At 44.6% G+C, this 17,389-nt stretch overlaps 1 protein-coding gene across 2 annotated transcripts in view; it reads right to left on the bottom strand.

Annotated features, from left to right (window-relative positions):
• Positions 1–515: 515 nt before the first annotated feature.
• JAG2 (jagged canonical Notch ligand 2) overlaps positions 516–17,389 on the bottom strand; it is an 89,789-nt gene continuing 72,915 nt past the window's right edge. For both annotated transcript variants that reach the window (XM_053409266.1, XM_053409327.1), the window contains 9 exons: positions 14,576–14,692; positions 12,402–12,429; positions 9,695–9,780; positions 8,876–8,989; positions 8,587–8,702; positions 7,479–7,727; positions 5,880–6,011; positions 3,031–3,187; positions 516–1,507 (listed from right to left, as the gene is read on the bottom strand). In XM_053409266.1, the coding sequence (XP_053265241.1) occupies positions 1,035–1,507; positions 3,031–3,187; positions 5,880–6,011; positions 7,479–7,727; positions 8,587–8,702; positions 8,876–8,989; positions 9,695–9,780; positions 12,402–12,429; positions 14,576–14,692 (1,472 nt within the window). In that variant the 3' untranslated portion in view covers positions 516–1,034. The remainder of the gene's footprint in view (positions 1,508–3,030; positions 3,188–5,879; positions 6,012–7,478; positions 7,728–8,586; positions 8,703–8,875; positions 8,990–9,694; positions 9,781–12,401; positions 12,430–14,575; positions 14,693–17,389) is intronic.

Below are 17,389 nucleotides of genomic sequence, written 5' to 3'. Positions count from 1 at the left end.
GGAAAAGTACAAAAAAAAGTGATCAACAGATTCCCAACATTGATTGCATTAACATCACTTCCTAATATGGACATAATACCAAAATAAGTTTTATTTGTATTCTTTTTTCATTTTTTTTTAGAAACTGCCATAAAACTTCCCTTTCTGTGACATAAATTAAAAAGGAATGACGTTTAAAAAAAAAGACCAAAAATATTTTAAGTTATTAACTCAAATATACAGAAATGATTCATTTAAATATGTACATATTTACAAAAACACACTCTCGTAATCTGAAAATAAACTGTTGTCAGTCTTGAGAATACCAAATATGGTATCCTCTTATGGTAAACTTAGATGGGCATGGCAGTCTTTGACAGTTGCTATAGAAAAAGGAAGTTGAAATTTCAAGGCACTTGACGCGTGCTTCAATACTGCAATCCTAAGGTAATTAAAACAAATTTACATAGTCAAATTAAAAAGGCCACTTTTTCCAACCACAGTTTGAAAGATCTCTATAGGATTTTTTTGTTCCAAAAAAATAAGGCATTTTTTTTTTTTTTGGGTGGGGGGAAACTTGCAGAACTTAAGCGCAGGGAGTGGTTTCTAAGTATGGATTCAAAAGAACAGTTCATGTGAGGTTTTTTTTACCCCTTAAGTCCAGTAACTTCCTCAACCAGGAGGTTTTTAAGCTACTGTTACAACAGGTAAAAAGAAACACGTTCTGTAAACAGTGTAGAGTCTTGGGTGATAAACTTTTATGAAATCGAAAATACAAACTTCCCTCCTCTGCAAACACAGCAAGTGTTCTCCACGTAAAGTTTACAAAAATAGCAACTATCAAAGATTACTCTATCATCTGACAGTCATTGAATAATTTATACAAGGCTAAAAGAAACAAAATAAAGTTTTTATCATTTTAACTTTTTTTTATTCAAAATAAAGTAACTATGAACATTTGACTCCAGACAATTAAGTCCTTGGTGCAAAGCGGAGACACCAATTTCTCCAACTCTGTTCAACGTTGACAGCGCGGATATGGTCCAAACAAAGATTTAGTCTCTTCCGCCTTCAAGGTTTGCTGTGTTCACATTTTTTACAGATCTGTTGTCCATTTTGGTTGTCTGAAGAGATTTCTTAATAGGACTATTCTCTAAGGAGTCCATTGCCTTTGCTGACAAAGGCTTAGAGTGTTTGTGAGAGAGGAATTTGTCCATTTCCATGACCTCTCTCTCTTCCTCCTCCTCCTCCTCCTCATACTCTGTGTACTCCTCTACTCCGTCGTAAGTTCTTTTTTGAGGAGCTATAAAATTTTTGGGTTCATAATGAATGCCTTTGCGGTTGCAAGGTCTCTCAATAGGATTCCATATGGGATTTAGAGGCGCCCATTGGTTATTTGCAGCCTCTTCTATGGATGGGCGATTTCTCTCTCTCTCTTTTCTTCTCTTTCTTGTCCACCACACACAGATAATTATACAGGTTAACCACACAATGCTAAAAACTACACAAAGGATTGGAACCAGGTAATCTAGAAAACACAAGCCAAACACACAGCTTAGTGAGCAACTGCTAAGCAAGACGGAATTGAAAGCATGTGCAAATAAAGTCTCCAAGAGGCGTGATAAATACCTGCTCCAAGGGGACATTAACAATCTAGCTGTTGTTCAACTGAAGTCTCATTCCACACTTCCTCTTGTCCTGCTGCTTTCTCCCACGGGGAAACCTCTCTTTAGCACTCAATTGGAGCAAAAAAATGGCAATTTGGGTTTTCTCTGGATTGACTGTTTGCTTCGATTCAGAGCAGGTTTTCCCTGAGAAAGCAGCAGGCCAAGGGGGAAACTGCTCGGATCTGGACCCATGCTTTAGAAGCACAGGACAAATAGGAGTGTGGACGATCCCCGAGGTTTTTAGTTTTTTCTTTAAGTTTTGCCCATTTTGGTCCTCCAAGAGCATTGTGCGGAAAGCAGAAAGCAACAACGCAAACCCATTGTCCCTACAGCTGTCCCATTTGGAAACACAAAATCTAACCTTTATGGACACAATATGCCCAAGCAATGGTATCTGTTAGCCAGTAGGTAATAGATGTGACATGGACGTAAAAACAACAACCACTCAATAGCCAGCCTAGACTTCAACACTATTTTTTTTAAAAAAAAAAAAGGGGGGGGGGGAGGAAAGGCCAAATATGGTAGGTATCAAATTTGTTAGTATTTCAAATACAGTTGTACCTTGGTTTTCAAACAGCTTAGTTCTCAAACGTTTTGGCTCCTGAAAGCCGCAAACCCGGAAGTGACTATTCCAGTTTGCAAACTATTTTTGGAAGCCGAACGTCCGACGGGGCTTCCGCCAGGCTGCAGGAGTTTCCTGCAGCCAATCAGAAGCCGCGCTTTAGTTTCCAAATGTTTTGAAAATCGAACCGACTTCCGGAATGGATTCCGTTCAACTTCCAAGGTACCTCTGTACTAGTCAGCCACATGTGGCACAGCTAGCAAGAATAATCTTGCAGTGATATGCAGGCCCTCTTCTGAATCACACGGCCCTTGTTCCAGAAAGGGGGAGTGGGCTGAAATTGCATCTAACACTGCTCACTGCATGAATAAAAGCGAAGCATAATGCTATGCGTTATGATTCTTCATTGGTCTTCCTTGCCCACACCCCTTACACAACGCAGCCACTCAATTTGAGGTAGAAAACCAGCTGGAGTGGGGAGAGTGGTGCTTCTTAAACCCTGCACCATTTTCCTGCTGATAATCTCCCCCCTCAGCTAATTTTACCCCTAATAGGGAAAAGACACAGGTATCTTTTTCCTAGTGGAGGCAAAAATAGCCTCCAGGAAACTATTTTTAGCGCGGGGGGGGGGGGAGGGGGGACTATGCAAGAGGTTCCTCCCCACTGGCCTTCCATTTCAAAGTTGCAACATCAGCAGCTGCATTGTGTAAAAACGGAACAAAAACCGTCTCACAAAAGCCTCGTGGAATGGCATGCAATGCACAGCTTAACTTTTGAGTTATGCCATCAATTAACCCAACACTTAAGGCACACACAACTCACCTGATGAAGAATTCCCAACCACTATGGTCTCTATTTTGACTTCAGTTACTGCCAGCATAACTGTACTGTTTTGTCGCTTTGTAATGGTGTTTACTATAGTGTTGGCTGCATTCTGAATAAGGCTGTTATCGGTCTCCTCTTGATGCGAGATGAAAGACTGGGAACAGAGAAAACAGACAGGAAACTTAAGTTTACAATGAAGTATTTTTTAAAAAATAGCCATGTTACCTTATATTTAGGGGACCAGGCTCAAGTCTGAGAACCTGAAAGTTCCAATTTGCTGCTAAAGGATGAGTGCTGGTTTGACGCCAGTATAGAAATATTATGCTAGCAGTGTGCGCCCTGCCCATTAAGAGCAGTTTGGGTAAGATACACATGACAAACTTCCGTGTTACTTACACCTCTGAGCTAAACTTAGTCATCGTTTGGAGGCTTTTAAGGTATCCAACTAGGCATCTACACTAATGATATGATCTGTTATATATAACTGTGCGCTTTCCAGTTTGCATCATAGCACAGAGTATTCTTTAGTTGCAGATGTAGCAGAGCAGCTAAGAATATCTGGCCAATACTACACCTTTTGGCGCGAGGACCTCTTTCCCTTGCCCTAATAACAAGGAAGGTGACAGCTAACAGCCTTCCGCCCTTAGGGAATCCAAGTTCATTCCCCTCTTCCAAGCTGAACTCACCTTACCTTTCTGCCAGAGCCATCAGAGGCAATTTCATGGTGACTTCACTAACCAATTTTTAAACAGAAGCAGTGCAGCAGGGGAAGTCTACAACCAAACTCTGAACTGCACAATTGTAGGTAACTGTTTATTTCCTAGGCAATTCATGTTGCAAGTAGAAAGAAACCAAGTTTAGGAAGGCAACCTCTAGCTTGCTCACGTGTATATCCTATAATCGTTGCTCTTCCCTTCTCCAGCCTTTGAAGGCACTAAGGGCTGATAGAGACAAGCAGGATCCGTTATTTTCGGACCAGCTCTATGTATTGAGAGGGCCAACTATGTAGCTTTCCCAATGAGCCTACCAACTACTTCAAATCCTGAAACAGATGCGTCACAAGAGATGCGTGCTTGGCTAGCCCATCTGGTTTTTGTTTGTTGAAAACAGCTGTGGTGTATATGTGTGTCAGAGCAGTTTTACCGGGGGAAGAGAGTAATTGAAGATATTCCCTTGTGCAAACTCCCCACAAGCTACTATTAATCCCACAAAAGCGGGGGTGGGGGAAGAAACAGAGGCTCACACAGTTTCCTCACCCTATGGCTAATTCTTTACAGGAAGGGTTAAATGCCTTCTTCCCTGGCACCACTGCTGCAATAAAAAAAAACTGGAGACTTCCACACCTGATTTTAAGTGTCTTTCTTTCTTGTGTGTGTGCGTGCATACACACACACGCAAACAAAATAGCACCTCCTGCATCAACAGCAGTCTTTGGTCCTAAGTCACTTTCCACTTTCAGAGGAACAGCGAGGACATAGAGCTGTGTTTGTAATCGTAACTGCTTTGCCACACGGAAAACAACGGGCCAGGATTTGTTACATTACTTGAAATGTTTTCCTTCTAAATAAAGAAAAGGTAGCAGCCTCTCTCTCAATTCACGCTTGACTCCAGCATTATATATATTTTATTATGTTTGTATATTTGTTGGAAGCAGCCTGGCGTAGGTAAGTCAGATGCACGAGGTACAAATAACCACCACTAACAACACACAAAACATGTATCCCATTGTTCCACCACCAAAAGAGGCATACACAGTAACTTAAATGTTACAATCAGTAAAACAATTCATAAAACAATTTGATGGCAGTTAAGAAAAGCAGCAGAGTGCTAGGAGTCACCCACACTTTTGCTTGACCCATATTGTGTACCAATTAACCCCCCCCCCAAGGGTCTGAGAGCTTTCCTTGTTTTGCCTTGCAAAAATCAGGTCGTACCTGCTGAATCAGATTGTATCCTATGTGTGTAAAATTGGAAGAGATTTTGCTTTAAGCAAGCTTCAGTTCAGCAGGTCAGATGGGGTTTTTGCAAGGCACAGCTATGATGAGAAAAGCTCTTGTACCCGGGGAACTGATTGGTACACAATCTGATCAAGATATGGGTTAAAAGTATGGATGAGCTCTTGGGCTGAAGACAAATCTCAAGTACTTCTCTTCATTCTCTGATGCTTTTTTGTTTTGCTCAAGCAGTTGTCTTAGTGTAACCAGCAATGTTACAATGGAGTTTTGAAGCTGGCTCTGTACAGGGTAGCAGCAAAAGATCGCTTAGTGGAATGCTTTAACTTTTTTGTATAGTGGCTACCAGGTTAAACCCAGTCTTTCCCTGGCTTCTACCTACCCAAGACATCCATTGCCCTCTTCCATAATTGCATTAACTGTGAACTGAAGGCCTTCTGCTCCTCTGTCCCTCACCCAAGGAAGGTCTCAACCCTATTGTCCTTCTGCCTCACGCATTCACACAACCAACGCTTCTGTTCTTGTCATTATGCCAGTTTCTTTGATAGATTTGGCCGCATTTCAACAATGCATCTCAACATCTGCTTAGCTTTTGAATAGTTGTCATCTGAATTGACTATTGGTGTTTTATTTTTTTTAAGTGATGAAACCTTGTAATGATGTTTTGTTTCAGTGTATACTGCCTTGATATATTTTATGATATGGTGGTACAGAAATATTTTAATAAGTAAGTAAGTAAGTAAGTAAGTAAGTAAGTAAGTAAAGTCTTCAACTGGTTTCCTGATGAAGCTCATGGTAACTAGCTCAGGGTCTTGAGTCTTTCTGACACCTGCTTTCATCAAGGCTACTACAGACAACACATTTTCCCCACTTAGAAAGAAGTTTAATACTTACAATAGCAACTTCCACGGCGTTTTCTATGGAGTACGATAGATCACACAACACCAGTAGCATTCTCTCACTAGAAACGGACCTAGTGGCTGGTAAATATCTGATTTCTGAGCAAATATTTTCAACAGTAGTGCCCTGTGAGAAAGAAAACAAAACCAACTCTTCTAGAAAACCGGAGTATAAAAATTAAAGTACACAGTAATTTCAGAACAATTTAGAAATGATAAATTGATGTAACAGTAAAGTAGAAAAAAGTTTCGCTCCAAATCTCCCAGTGTCATTTGATGCCCAGGCACACAAACAGGGGACTTAAAACATTAGAAGCACTGCTCCAATATTCAGCATTCTCATTGGACCATTTTGTATTCTCTTGGAGCATTCTGGGAAGATAGGAAGGGAACTGAAGTTCGCCTTAAATCACAGGCGGTATTAATGAAGACCTGAACAAAAGGAATGGGGGGGTTCACCTCCCAAGATGACCTCACTCCCCCACAGAATTCATTCTCAAGGCTGGGAGGAAACAATCTGACACTACAAAAGTGTTTGTCTTGTGAATTCATAGGTAGAAAAGGTAAAGCACAACACTGGCTTACTTTACAGGTCAATCCAATGTGAAAAGGTCTTTTGGTTACTTACAAAGTAACCTCAACTCCAAACTGCTGCACTGACTGATGACGGTGATGGATGGGAAAGTATAAAGGACAATAATAAATAATTTCTATGGACTGGCATCCAAAGCTTTCCTAAAGTTGTGCTCGCTCTTTGGGATTGCTGCATTTCCTTTTCACTAGGAGCAGGAGGAATGGTAGCCCACTGAAGATGCCACTGGCAAGTCAGAGGACACTCAACATCCTGCAAAAAACTCCATAGTGCAGATAAGGGCCTAACAAGCAAGGCAAGTTTTGAAAGACTGGAAAGCTGGTGGCTTGTTTAAAAGACGCTTCAAAAAGCAAATACAGGAAAAAGTCCAAGGTCCACAGCACCTGTACCTAACCTTCACAAAACTGGCTTGCTTCCTTGCATCATTCTGAAAGCTCTACACTGCAATCTATCACTGATGTTCGTTCTTTGGGGCAGTGCACTGAAACGCATTAGAGCATTTAAAACAAACAATTCACACCTTTCTTTAAATCCAAAGCTAACGCAAACCAAGACACAGGAATCTCAATGGATTTTCCTCGGAGGAAACCAGCTGCACCCTAATCTGCACCCACGCAAAGCCTTTATTTCAGAACAAACTAGTGCTGAATAATTCTGGAAAAGCAGCACTTTTCCTTCTCTGCTCAGTGGAGCTCAAAGGGGAAAGGGCTCAGCGGTACAGCAAATGCTTTGCACGCAGAAAGTCCTTAGGTTCAATCCCTGGGAAACCGAGAAAGCCAGGGGACAGTCAGTTATCAGCCCATTGGATGGACCAATGGGTCCAACTCAGTCTAAGGTACCTTCTTATGGATCACTCAGCTGAACTCCATGGCAGATGTCTGAAAAACCGAGGCAGTTTGGAAGTGATAAAGAAGCACATTTTTCAAGCAAGATTTGTAGGTTTCAACGTTGTGCATTGCTTAGAAACTCTGTCAAGATGTTCGTAAGACTTCAAATTCTCACCTGGGGTACTTTGTCTCTGTTAAAAATCAGAGTGATTCTTGCACAGCTGTTGTCCAAGTAACCCGAATTGGGGGGACACTTAATGTTGACAGGAAGAGGTTCTGATTCGCTGCATTCCCCCCAGTCAGCACAAGGCGGTTGGAAACATTTGGTGTACATTTTCTCTTGGCATTCTTGACCTCTGGAGCATTGGTGACTAGCATGGTCCCCATGTTTGGTCAACAAACAAGATTTTCTCCCACACCACACCTAGAATGTAGCAGAGGGGTTTTTTAGCGTGTAACAATGGACAATCATGAAAGTGAGGGATGGAGTAGCTTGTAGTTCAAACAAGGAGGCTTCTCTTCTAGCTAATCCAAGCCACAGAAGATTTTGGGGACTGTAATGCTCATCTCCTATCTCAGGTGATTATTACAAAGCACCGAGACTTGCACTTCTAGGCTCAGCAATGCTACTCAAATCAAACTGATTTCTTTACATTGTGCATACAATCATTACAGGAATTATTCCACTGCAGGGGTCAGCAAACTTACCGCGCCTCGGGCTGGAAAGTGCGTGCCCATATGCGTGCACACACGCTATTTCCGGCGCACTTCCGGGTTGGAGCACTGGAAATAGCTTGTGCGCATGTGCACGGGCCTCCTCCGACCCAGATGTGCACCGGAAATAATGCTTGCGCATGTGCAAATAATGCTTGCTCATGCGCACAAGCTATTTCTGGTGCTCCTCCAACCTGGAAGTGGGCAGCTGAGCAGCGTAGCGCCGGTAAGAGCGGGTGGCGGGGGTCACCGCGGGTCGGATAAACAAGTCCCTCGGACCTTATCCGGTCTGTGGGCTTTAGTTTGGGGACCCCTGTTCCACTGTCTCCCAAGCAAGACGGATAACAAGCCTAAGTTATAATATTTCTAAATGCTTATGATATCAGGTACATATCAGGTGAAACTTGGAGGGAGCAAAGGGATGGGGGAGTAGCAGTTCTCAATGCAACCATGTGCTGAAAATGTCATAGAAGTAAATTAATGAAGCTGACATGTGAGTGCGGTGAGGGTTGAAAAGTTTGAAGGAATAGGCAATTTAAATGATTTAGCATGCAACTTCATGTAACTACCTTGGTGCAGTCAATGTGGCCATCCAGACAGTGGCAGTTGTTGCATTCTTGATCCCATCTGCTGCCATGGGGAAAGGATGTTCCTTTAAGCCAGCAAGACTTTCCAAATCCTATCACTGGGGGGGGGGGGAGAGAAAGAACAGGGAATAGTTTTCATTTTAAGTATTGGATCAAGCCAAAAGAGAATACCAAGTTCACCTTACAGATAAGCTATAGCACATGCTGCTGTGCAAGACACTGCGAAGTAGCATTTGATATTTATTGCTCTCAGTTTAAAGCATTAAGTTACCTTCTTGGCATCTAGTTCCAGCTCGCCCAGGGGGGCAAATGCACCTGTAGCCATTTATCTCATCAATACACGTAGAACCGTATGCACACGGAGAGGACTGGCATTCATCAATATCTGAAAGGGAAGAAAACAGGCTTTATACAGTATTACAGAATGCTAAAAAGTAAGAGGACTCATCTGTAGAAGCACAAGTCAGTATCCTGTGTAACCTGTGGCTGTGCACTGAAAATGCCCCCAGATAATTCTGTTTGCATTTCCCCGTGCTAGCTAACATTTATGTCCCAATGATCTAGCAACACTGCTGAGCATTCCAGGAATTAAGATGTTCTACTGGAGTTGTATTGCCGCTAAAAGATTCAGGATAGGTTACACCATTTTTAGTATGCATTCTTACTAGAGGAAGATATCAGAACATTACTACTTCTTTCAAGCAGCATATATTTAGCATGTGAAATGCATGTAAAGAAACACTTCAAGGGGCAAGTCCTATTAAAAAAAATACCAATGCTTTGTTTATGGATACTGTCTAAGGAAAGGTTTCACTAAGGGCTGGGGTGTACAGCTTAAATACAATTTACGCCAAATCACTGTTAGTTGCATTTGTCAAATGAAGAAAGGAATTCTGTCCCAAAACAAAGCAGTCACCATTCTTTACAAGGTAAGGGTCAGCATCTGTGAATAATTCAGTTAGCTTCTGCTTCATTATTTGGGATACAGATGATGAATGCTTAATGCATTGAAACTCAAAGGGTACAATGCAACAAAGAGTTCAGGTCAACGGCACGACCTCCTCGGTCCTTTCCTTACGCAGGTACTTACTAATTCTGCAGTCTGGACCAGCAAACCCAGGTGCACATTCACAACGAAACCAATTCACACCATCAACACAGATGCCTCCATTGTAACTGTAAAAATAATAAACCTATCATTGCAATGAAGGCTGTCAGGGTAGTTTCACAAGCTGAGAGATAAGAACCTTTGGGTTTGTGTACATAATGGCCTGTTCAAATGCAAATTTCTTTTATTTGTATCAACAGACATTGTCTCACTATTCAGTCATGCAGTATTCAAGATGCTTAGTTAATTCATAATGTACGCTCATTTAATAAACCATCTGCATTGTCTTAACTTCTCCAATTAAACATTGTTAATTAAATAATCAGTGGCACAGAGGAGGGGGTCTATTCCCATTAAGAGAAGCAGCATATTAAGGATAGCATTGAATCAGTTTTCATTCAAACCCCATATTTTCTAATAAAATGGAAAGACAATGGGACAGACATGCTTTAAAGAATACAAGGAGCAATAGAGAATAATTCTTAGACCAATTGCTTTTTAAGCAAAGACACAGCTTTAGAAATGTGTACTCATTCCAAAGCTAACTTGACATTTTAAAATCCACTTGCTTTCATTACATTTAGATTACTGCATCAAAAAAGGTTGTCATGTTCCAAGTTCTTATGACTGCAGAGCTTCTGAATGCAGTTATAGCAGGTTCCAGAAACTCTACAACCATCACGGGCCGGGAACAAGACTTGGAAGCTTCGCAACATGTAGACAAAGTACAGTACACCAAAGTCTGAATTATTATACACAGGGCAGGAATACTGAAAGACAAAGAGGCACTGGAGAACTGTGCTGCTCAATAAGCAGATAGCAATCAGCTTTCCTGAGATTGTGGAAGGAACAATGTACTTTTAAAAAAGACTGGATAAGGACTATAAGGAAGGGATAGAAATTATTTCTCTGAATAATTTGAAGGCTGCTTTGCACGTTACAAGGGGAAAGCATGCGTTGCCTTTGCATCCTCAACATGCATCCTTTTGGTAATATTTGACTGGAAAGAGTGGAGACGCAAACACATCAAAACTTCACATATGAAGTGAGCACTGGCCAGTTGCGGCTCACTCCCAGGAACATTCCCTAGATGTCTGTACTGTTTCGCTTCAAGACAAGCGTGACAGAGCTATGAGGACAACACTCTGTGGACACGGGACCAGGATTCCCCAGCTATGGATGGACACAGGGCCAAAATCTGTGTCAGTCTGCTTCATAATGGGATGGGACTAAAGTCTCTCCTATTTCATTTCCAGGTGTGCTTTTGAGGACAAATCCATACAAATCCCTAAAACGGTGCACATATTTTTTAAATGTACAAATTAATAAAAAGATTACGAGGGGTCTGCCTATCTTCTGTTGTTTTTAAAAACATGATTTTGGCAGCCTAAGGTAAGCTAGTGACAGTGCAAGGCTCCTACTGCTTCACATATTGAAATCAATGTAGCAAGTTGCCCGAGCAGAGAAGTTCTGATGATGCACCTTGGCTCTCAGGAGAAATTATATGTGCATTTTACATCCAATCCCCCTTATAGAGTCTCAGGGGAAATTGAACATAAAGTTAACTGAGACCAACAGCATATTGTCGAGACCAAGTACTTCCAGGTGGGCTTTCTACATTGATTTCAAAGTGAGAGGTGAGAGGAGCCCCGTGTGCTAGCTAGCCACCCGTAGGCAGTTGAAATTACCTTTTTTAAAAACAGCGAAAGCTGATGACAGACAAGCAGCTGTCAGACCACCTCATGTGCAAATCTGCAGGAGGATAGAAATCTGGCAAGGGTGGGTTTCAGAGTAATTGGGTAGGGTGTGTCCACTTTGGAGATACAGCTTTCTGGATTCTCTCCTCATCCCTAACATCTGCAAGGCAGCTTTTAAGAGGATGGGCAGGTGGTTCTTCACACTTAAGGGTCAACTAGCCATTCATATATGCTGCTGGGAAGTCCTGCTGATTGGGTCAGACTGGATACCGAGCTAGTTAGCCATTGAGACTTCTTCCGGAGCAGGCAGCTTTCTACCCTTATCTGAAATGGTATGAACTATTTTTTTGAAGCCAGATATGTCTAAGATCTTCTATCCATAGCACACTGTCTCACTGACGACAATTATGGGTATGCATGTATGTAAACCTTCACAACTTGGCTCCTAAAAATGTGGGGCAGAACAAGTTCAACTAGATGGCAGAGGTCCTTTTCAGTCCTTCAGATGCAAGGATTTAGTCAAAATGGGCACAGGAATCTTTCGTATGCACTGTGTCCTCAAATGCTCAATTATAAAACCATTGGTATTATTTTCATGTCAATATTCATTACGGTTAACACTTATGCGCTTTCTGCTTTGTTACCGTCTTCCCACTTTAAACTCCTACTCTTGACACAAATGCCAAATACCTATAACTGAATGAGCCTAATAGCTTTAGTGGGGTTTTAAATTTTTTATTTTTTTTTAGGCTAATTTCATAGAACTTTTCAAACTACAAATCTCATATTACCACTACGGAGCAGAAACCAGGCTCCATAGGAGCATACGTATTGGCAGAGCTGCCAGTTAGCAAAGAAATACAGGAAGTTCATTGGAAAGACCAGCACAATAGTTTAGAGTATAGGGCTTAAGTAGCCTTGATTAACAGGATTATTCGCATTCAGCTATTGTACTAGGGCATTTTGAAAAAAGAATGATCATGAGTACTTACCATGGATGTGGATTGCAGTCGTTAATATCTGAACAAAGAAAATTAAACTGAATCAGTGCATTGAATTATGTACACAGGTTAAAAACTGCACCTTGATCTAGCAGGTCTATGTATACACAGTTTTCTTGCATGCCACCCGTATTAATTTATTGGCTTATTTAGAAACTATAGAGTTTTAAAACAGAATCCCTGGTCTGTAATAAACAACAACAAAACAACAACAACAACAACAACAAATAGTAGTAGTAGTAGTAGTAGTAGTAGTAGTAGTAGTAGTAATAATAATAATAATTTATTATTTCTACCCTGCCCCTCTGGCTGGGTTTCCCCAGCCGCTCTGGGCGGCTTTCAACAGAACATTAAACACAGAATAAAACCTCAAACATTAAAAACGTTAAACAGTGATTTGCTAAAAGTAAAACTAAACTCAGAAGTCTTCCTCTCATATGTAGAAGGAGAAGATGGACTTTACAGGAGGAAATGGGAGAGCATGCAACTCCAAGGTTTTGCTTGGGCTCCTAGAAGCTTGCTGGTTTTCTGTTGTGTGTGTCCAATGTCATAACATGTGCTCTCATCACATGACAGCGCTATAGAACTGTCACATGACTGTTGCAGGTATAGGTGGCACACAAGCATCAGTTACCAACCTCAAAAATGACACATTTTAGACAGTAAAGGCACCACTTCAACTCTTAAATGTGGCTATCAGCAATATAGGAGAATTGTATTGTAAGGCCCATCAAAATATGATGAGGGAAAACAAATGTACTTTTAAGAGGAGGGATGGGACCTCTGAATTCATTTCTCAAGATATGCTGAGCAAGTACCAGCTTTTATGTCATTTCCCACTATATAAGGCTATGTATGTAAACCACACCTTGTAGAAGTAATCAGGGCTGGATCCCATATTTAGAACTTTGGGCTTGTAATTTGTGTAATGAGCACTTAACACAAGACAATATTTGAATTAAGGATTCCTTTCCTTGCTTTCAACTAGATTCCACCGCCCACTGACCTTTCGACTACGCAGCTAAATTCCAGATTGAAGTGTGTTGAGGAAACTTCCTCTCCTATCTAATCAACTTGTGAAGTGCGTAAGGAAACCGTTTAAACAGCTCTAGAATAGCTGCTGAATGAAGAACAGCAAGAAGTCATTTCCAGGTACCACAGACTGCTCCCTCACATGGAGCCACTACCAGAACAGCCTCCCTCTCTCTCCTAGCCAGCTGTTTTAGGCATAAATAAATGGTAGCTCCATGCACTATAAACAGTGGTGAGGGCTAACAACTTAACCAAGACAGAGGCAATTAAATGTAATTTCAATGCAGGGTTGAAGTTTTTGACTAGGTATAACATTTTGTGCATGTTCCGACTTGAGCCACAAAGTCAAACTGTGCCACACCTAAGCAAATCAGCATATTGGCATGCTAGTTAAAGTCTCCCAAGGTAGTACTAAGGAAAATATTCTGACATGATTTATATAGCTCAGTCTCAAAAGCTGGTGATACGCAGGACTCCCAATCATAAGCAATAATGAGCTTTCTGGATATTTTGAACAAGAGCTATTATTACTATTATTACTATTACTACTACTACTATTATTACTATTATTATTAGTAGTAGGTATACTGCCCTTCATTCAAAGATCACAGGGCAGTTCACAACATAAAAATACAAAGTGAGAACACAAAATACATAACAAAACAAAAACACAAACAAACCAAATAGCCCCCCCAAACCCCACATTTAAAAGGTCAGAGAATCAGCCCAAGGCCTGGTTAGAGAGAAATGCTTTCGCTTGGTGCCTAAAAATATGTACCAAAGCTACCAGGCGAGCCTCCCACAAACATGGAGCCACCACAGAAAAGGCCGGTTCTCATGTTGTCATCCTCTGGACCTTTCATAGAGGAAGTACACAAAGAAGGGCCTCAGATGATTATTGCAGGGTCCACGTTGGTCATGGGGGGGGGGGGGAGGTCCTTGAGATACCGCAGTCCATTTAGGGCTTTATCTGTAAAAGCCACTCACTCACTGGATTGTCACCTTGTTGTGGTGAATGGGTTTGCATGTTCCCGTGATCCTTGTGAGTAAAGCCATTGGGAACTGGGCCCAAATCGGAATAATCTACAGCCATTAGAAGTGTCAGTCTTGACACAAAAGAGGAAAGCACTTACTCTGTGTGCACGTACGTCCTTCCCAACCTTCTTTACAAATGCAAGAAAAGGAATCTCCACTGCCAACACAGGTTCCACCATTTAAACAAGGGTTAGGAAGGCAGCTGCTGTTTTTAGCTTTAATGTTAAAAAAAGAAGATAGGAAATTAAAAATATGAAAGCCAAAAGTCCTAGTATTGCATCAGTCTTATGAAACGTATTTTAATCCCACCTTTTAGTTTTCAGACCCCAACGCTGGTTTCAACAATAATCGATACAATAGTCAATAACCTAACACTACAATTGTCAGCAAAAGCCTGCCAAAATGAAATGAGCCTTCGTAGGTTATTTAAAAGCCAGTATCAAAAAAAGGCAGGGAGAATTCTGTAGTCTGGGCACTGCCCTCCTTGGCACCAACAAACCACACTTCGGACTGCAAGCATGTGTGTGCTATGTTTCAGTCCAATCCCCTGCAATGGAAGAATATGTAGCAATCCTTATGGGCATTGAACCTGCAACCTTATATATAGTGGTACCTCGGTTTACAAACAGCCCTGTTTATGAACTACCGTATTTTTCGTTCTATAGGGCGCACCGGCCCATAGGACGCACCTCGTTTTTTGGGGGGGGGAAATGAATAAAAAAAAATTATTCCCCCCCCCCAGCCGCGGCTGCCGCCCCAAGCCTTGCGCACACTTGCCCGAAGCACGGGGCGCCCTCCGGAGGGCTCCGCATGCTTCGGGGTGCAGGCTGCCGCCCCAAGTCTTGCGCGCCCGGCGGGAGCTCCCGCCGGGCGCGCAAGGCTTGCAGACACTCACCCGAAGCACGGAGAGCCCTCCGGGGGGCTCCCCGTGCTTCGGGCGACAGGCTGCCGCCCCAAGCCTCGCGCGCCCGTCGGGACCTCCCGCCGGGCGTGCAAGGCTTGCAGACACTCGCCCGAAGCACGGAGAGCCCTCCGGAGGCCTCCCCGTGCTTCGGGTGACAGGCTGCCGCCCCAAGCCTCGCGCGCCCGTCGGGACCTCCCGCCGGGCGCGCAAGGCTTGCAGCCTGTCACCCCAAGCACGGAGAGCCCTCCGGAGGCCTCCCCGTGCTTCGGGCGACAGGCTGCCGCCCCAAGCCTCGCGCGCCTGTCGGGACCTCCCGCCGGGCGCGCAAGGCTTGCAGACACTCGCCCGAAGCTTCGGGTGACAGGCTGCCGCCCCAAGCCTCGCGCGCCCGTCGGGACCTCCCGCCGGGCGCGCAAGGCTTGCAGCCTGTCGCCCCAAGCACGGAGAGCCCTCCGGAGGCCTCCCCGTGCTTCTGGCGACAGGCTGCCGCCCCAAGCCTCGCCGCCCGTCGGGACCTCCCGCCGGGCGCGCAAGGCTTGCAGCCTGTCGCCCCAAGCACGGAGAGCCCTCCGGAGGCCTCCCCGTGCTTCGGGCGACAGGCTGCCGCCCCAAGCCTCGCGCGCCTGTCGGGACCTCCCGCCGGGCGCGCAAGGCTTGCAGACACTCGCCCGAAGCACGGAGAGCCCTCGGGGGGCTCCCCGTGCTTCGGGTGACAGGCTGCCGCCCCAAGCCTTGCGCGCCCGTCGGGACCTCCCGCCGGGCGCGCAAGGCTTGCAGCCTGTCGCCCCAAGCACGGAGAGCCCTCCGGAGGCCTCCCCGTGCTTGGGGCGACAGGCTGCCGCCCCAAGCCTCGCGCGCCCGTCGGGACCTCCCGCCGGGCGCGCAAGGCTTGCAGCCTGTCGCCCCAAGCACGGAGAGCCCTCCGGAGGCCTCCCCGTGCTTCGGGCGACAGGCTGCCGCCCCAAGCCTCGCGCGCCCGTCGGGACCTCCCGCCGGGCGCGCAAGGCTTGCAGACACTCGCCCGAAGCTTCGGGTGACAGGCTGCTGCCCCAAGCCTCGCGCGCCCGCCGGGCGCGCAAGGCTTGCAGACACTCGCCCGAAGCTTCGGGTGACAGGCTGCCGCCCCAAGCCTCGCGCGCCCGTCGGGACCTCCTGCCGGGCGCGCAAGGCTTGCAGACACTCGCCCGAAGCACGGAGAGCCCTCCGGGGGGCTCCCCGTGCTTCGGGTGACAGGCTGCCGCCCCAAGCCTCGCGCGCCCGTTGGGACCTCCCGCCGGCACGCAAGGCTTGCGGACACTTGCCGGGGCTGCAGGCTGCTGCCCGCAAGCCTTGTGAGCCCGCGGGAACTCCCGCCGGGCTTGCAAGGCTTGCAGATAGCTTCCTGAAGCCTGGAGAGCGAGAGGGGTCGGTGTGCACCGATGCCTCTCGCTCTCCAGGCTTCAGCGAAAGCCTGCATTCGCACCATAGGACGCACACACATTTCCCCTTCATTTTTGGAGGGGAAAAAGTGCGTCCTATGGTGCGAAAAATACGGTACTTGTTTTACGAACTCCGCAAAACCGGAAGTAGTGTTCTGGTTAGTGAACTTTACCTCAGTCTACAAACGGAAGCCGAACGGTGGAAGGGCACCAACGGCGGGAGGCCTCATTAGGAAAAGAGCGCCTTAGTTTAAGAACGGCTTTGGTTTAAGAACGGACATCAGGAACGGATTAAGTTCATAAACCAAGGTACCACTATATTCTAAATGTGTCAACGATAGCTTGATGTTGCCAAAATATGTTTTTACCCATATCTGTTCAGAGAAATGACGGTTCCTCCCACAGCTCTGGCTTCAAAATGGTTCTAGAGTAGCCAACTTGAAGAAAACCATTTCTACTTCTTCTCCTGTGCAGTTACAGTCAAAACTGCCTGTGATTTTTGTGACGGAGGAGAGCTCGCTAAGCAAAAGCAAGACTAGTAAAGGGTTCCTGTTTACTATTATGTTCTAACCATGTTTTCCCCTGATCAC

The sequence above is a fragment of the Podarcis raffonei genome, chromosome 1, assembly GCF_027172205.1.
Source record: "Podarcis raffonei isolate rPodRaf1 chromosome 1, rPodRaf1.pri, whole genome shotgun sequence".
NCBI classification, from domain to species: domain Eukaryota; kingdom Metazoa; phylum Chordata; class Lepidosauria; order Squamata; family Lacertidae; genus Podarcis; species Podarcis raffonei.
The sequence above is the reverse complement of the archived record's forward strand: the minus strand, read 5'-3'. Positions and strand labels throughout refer to the sequence as shown.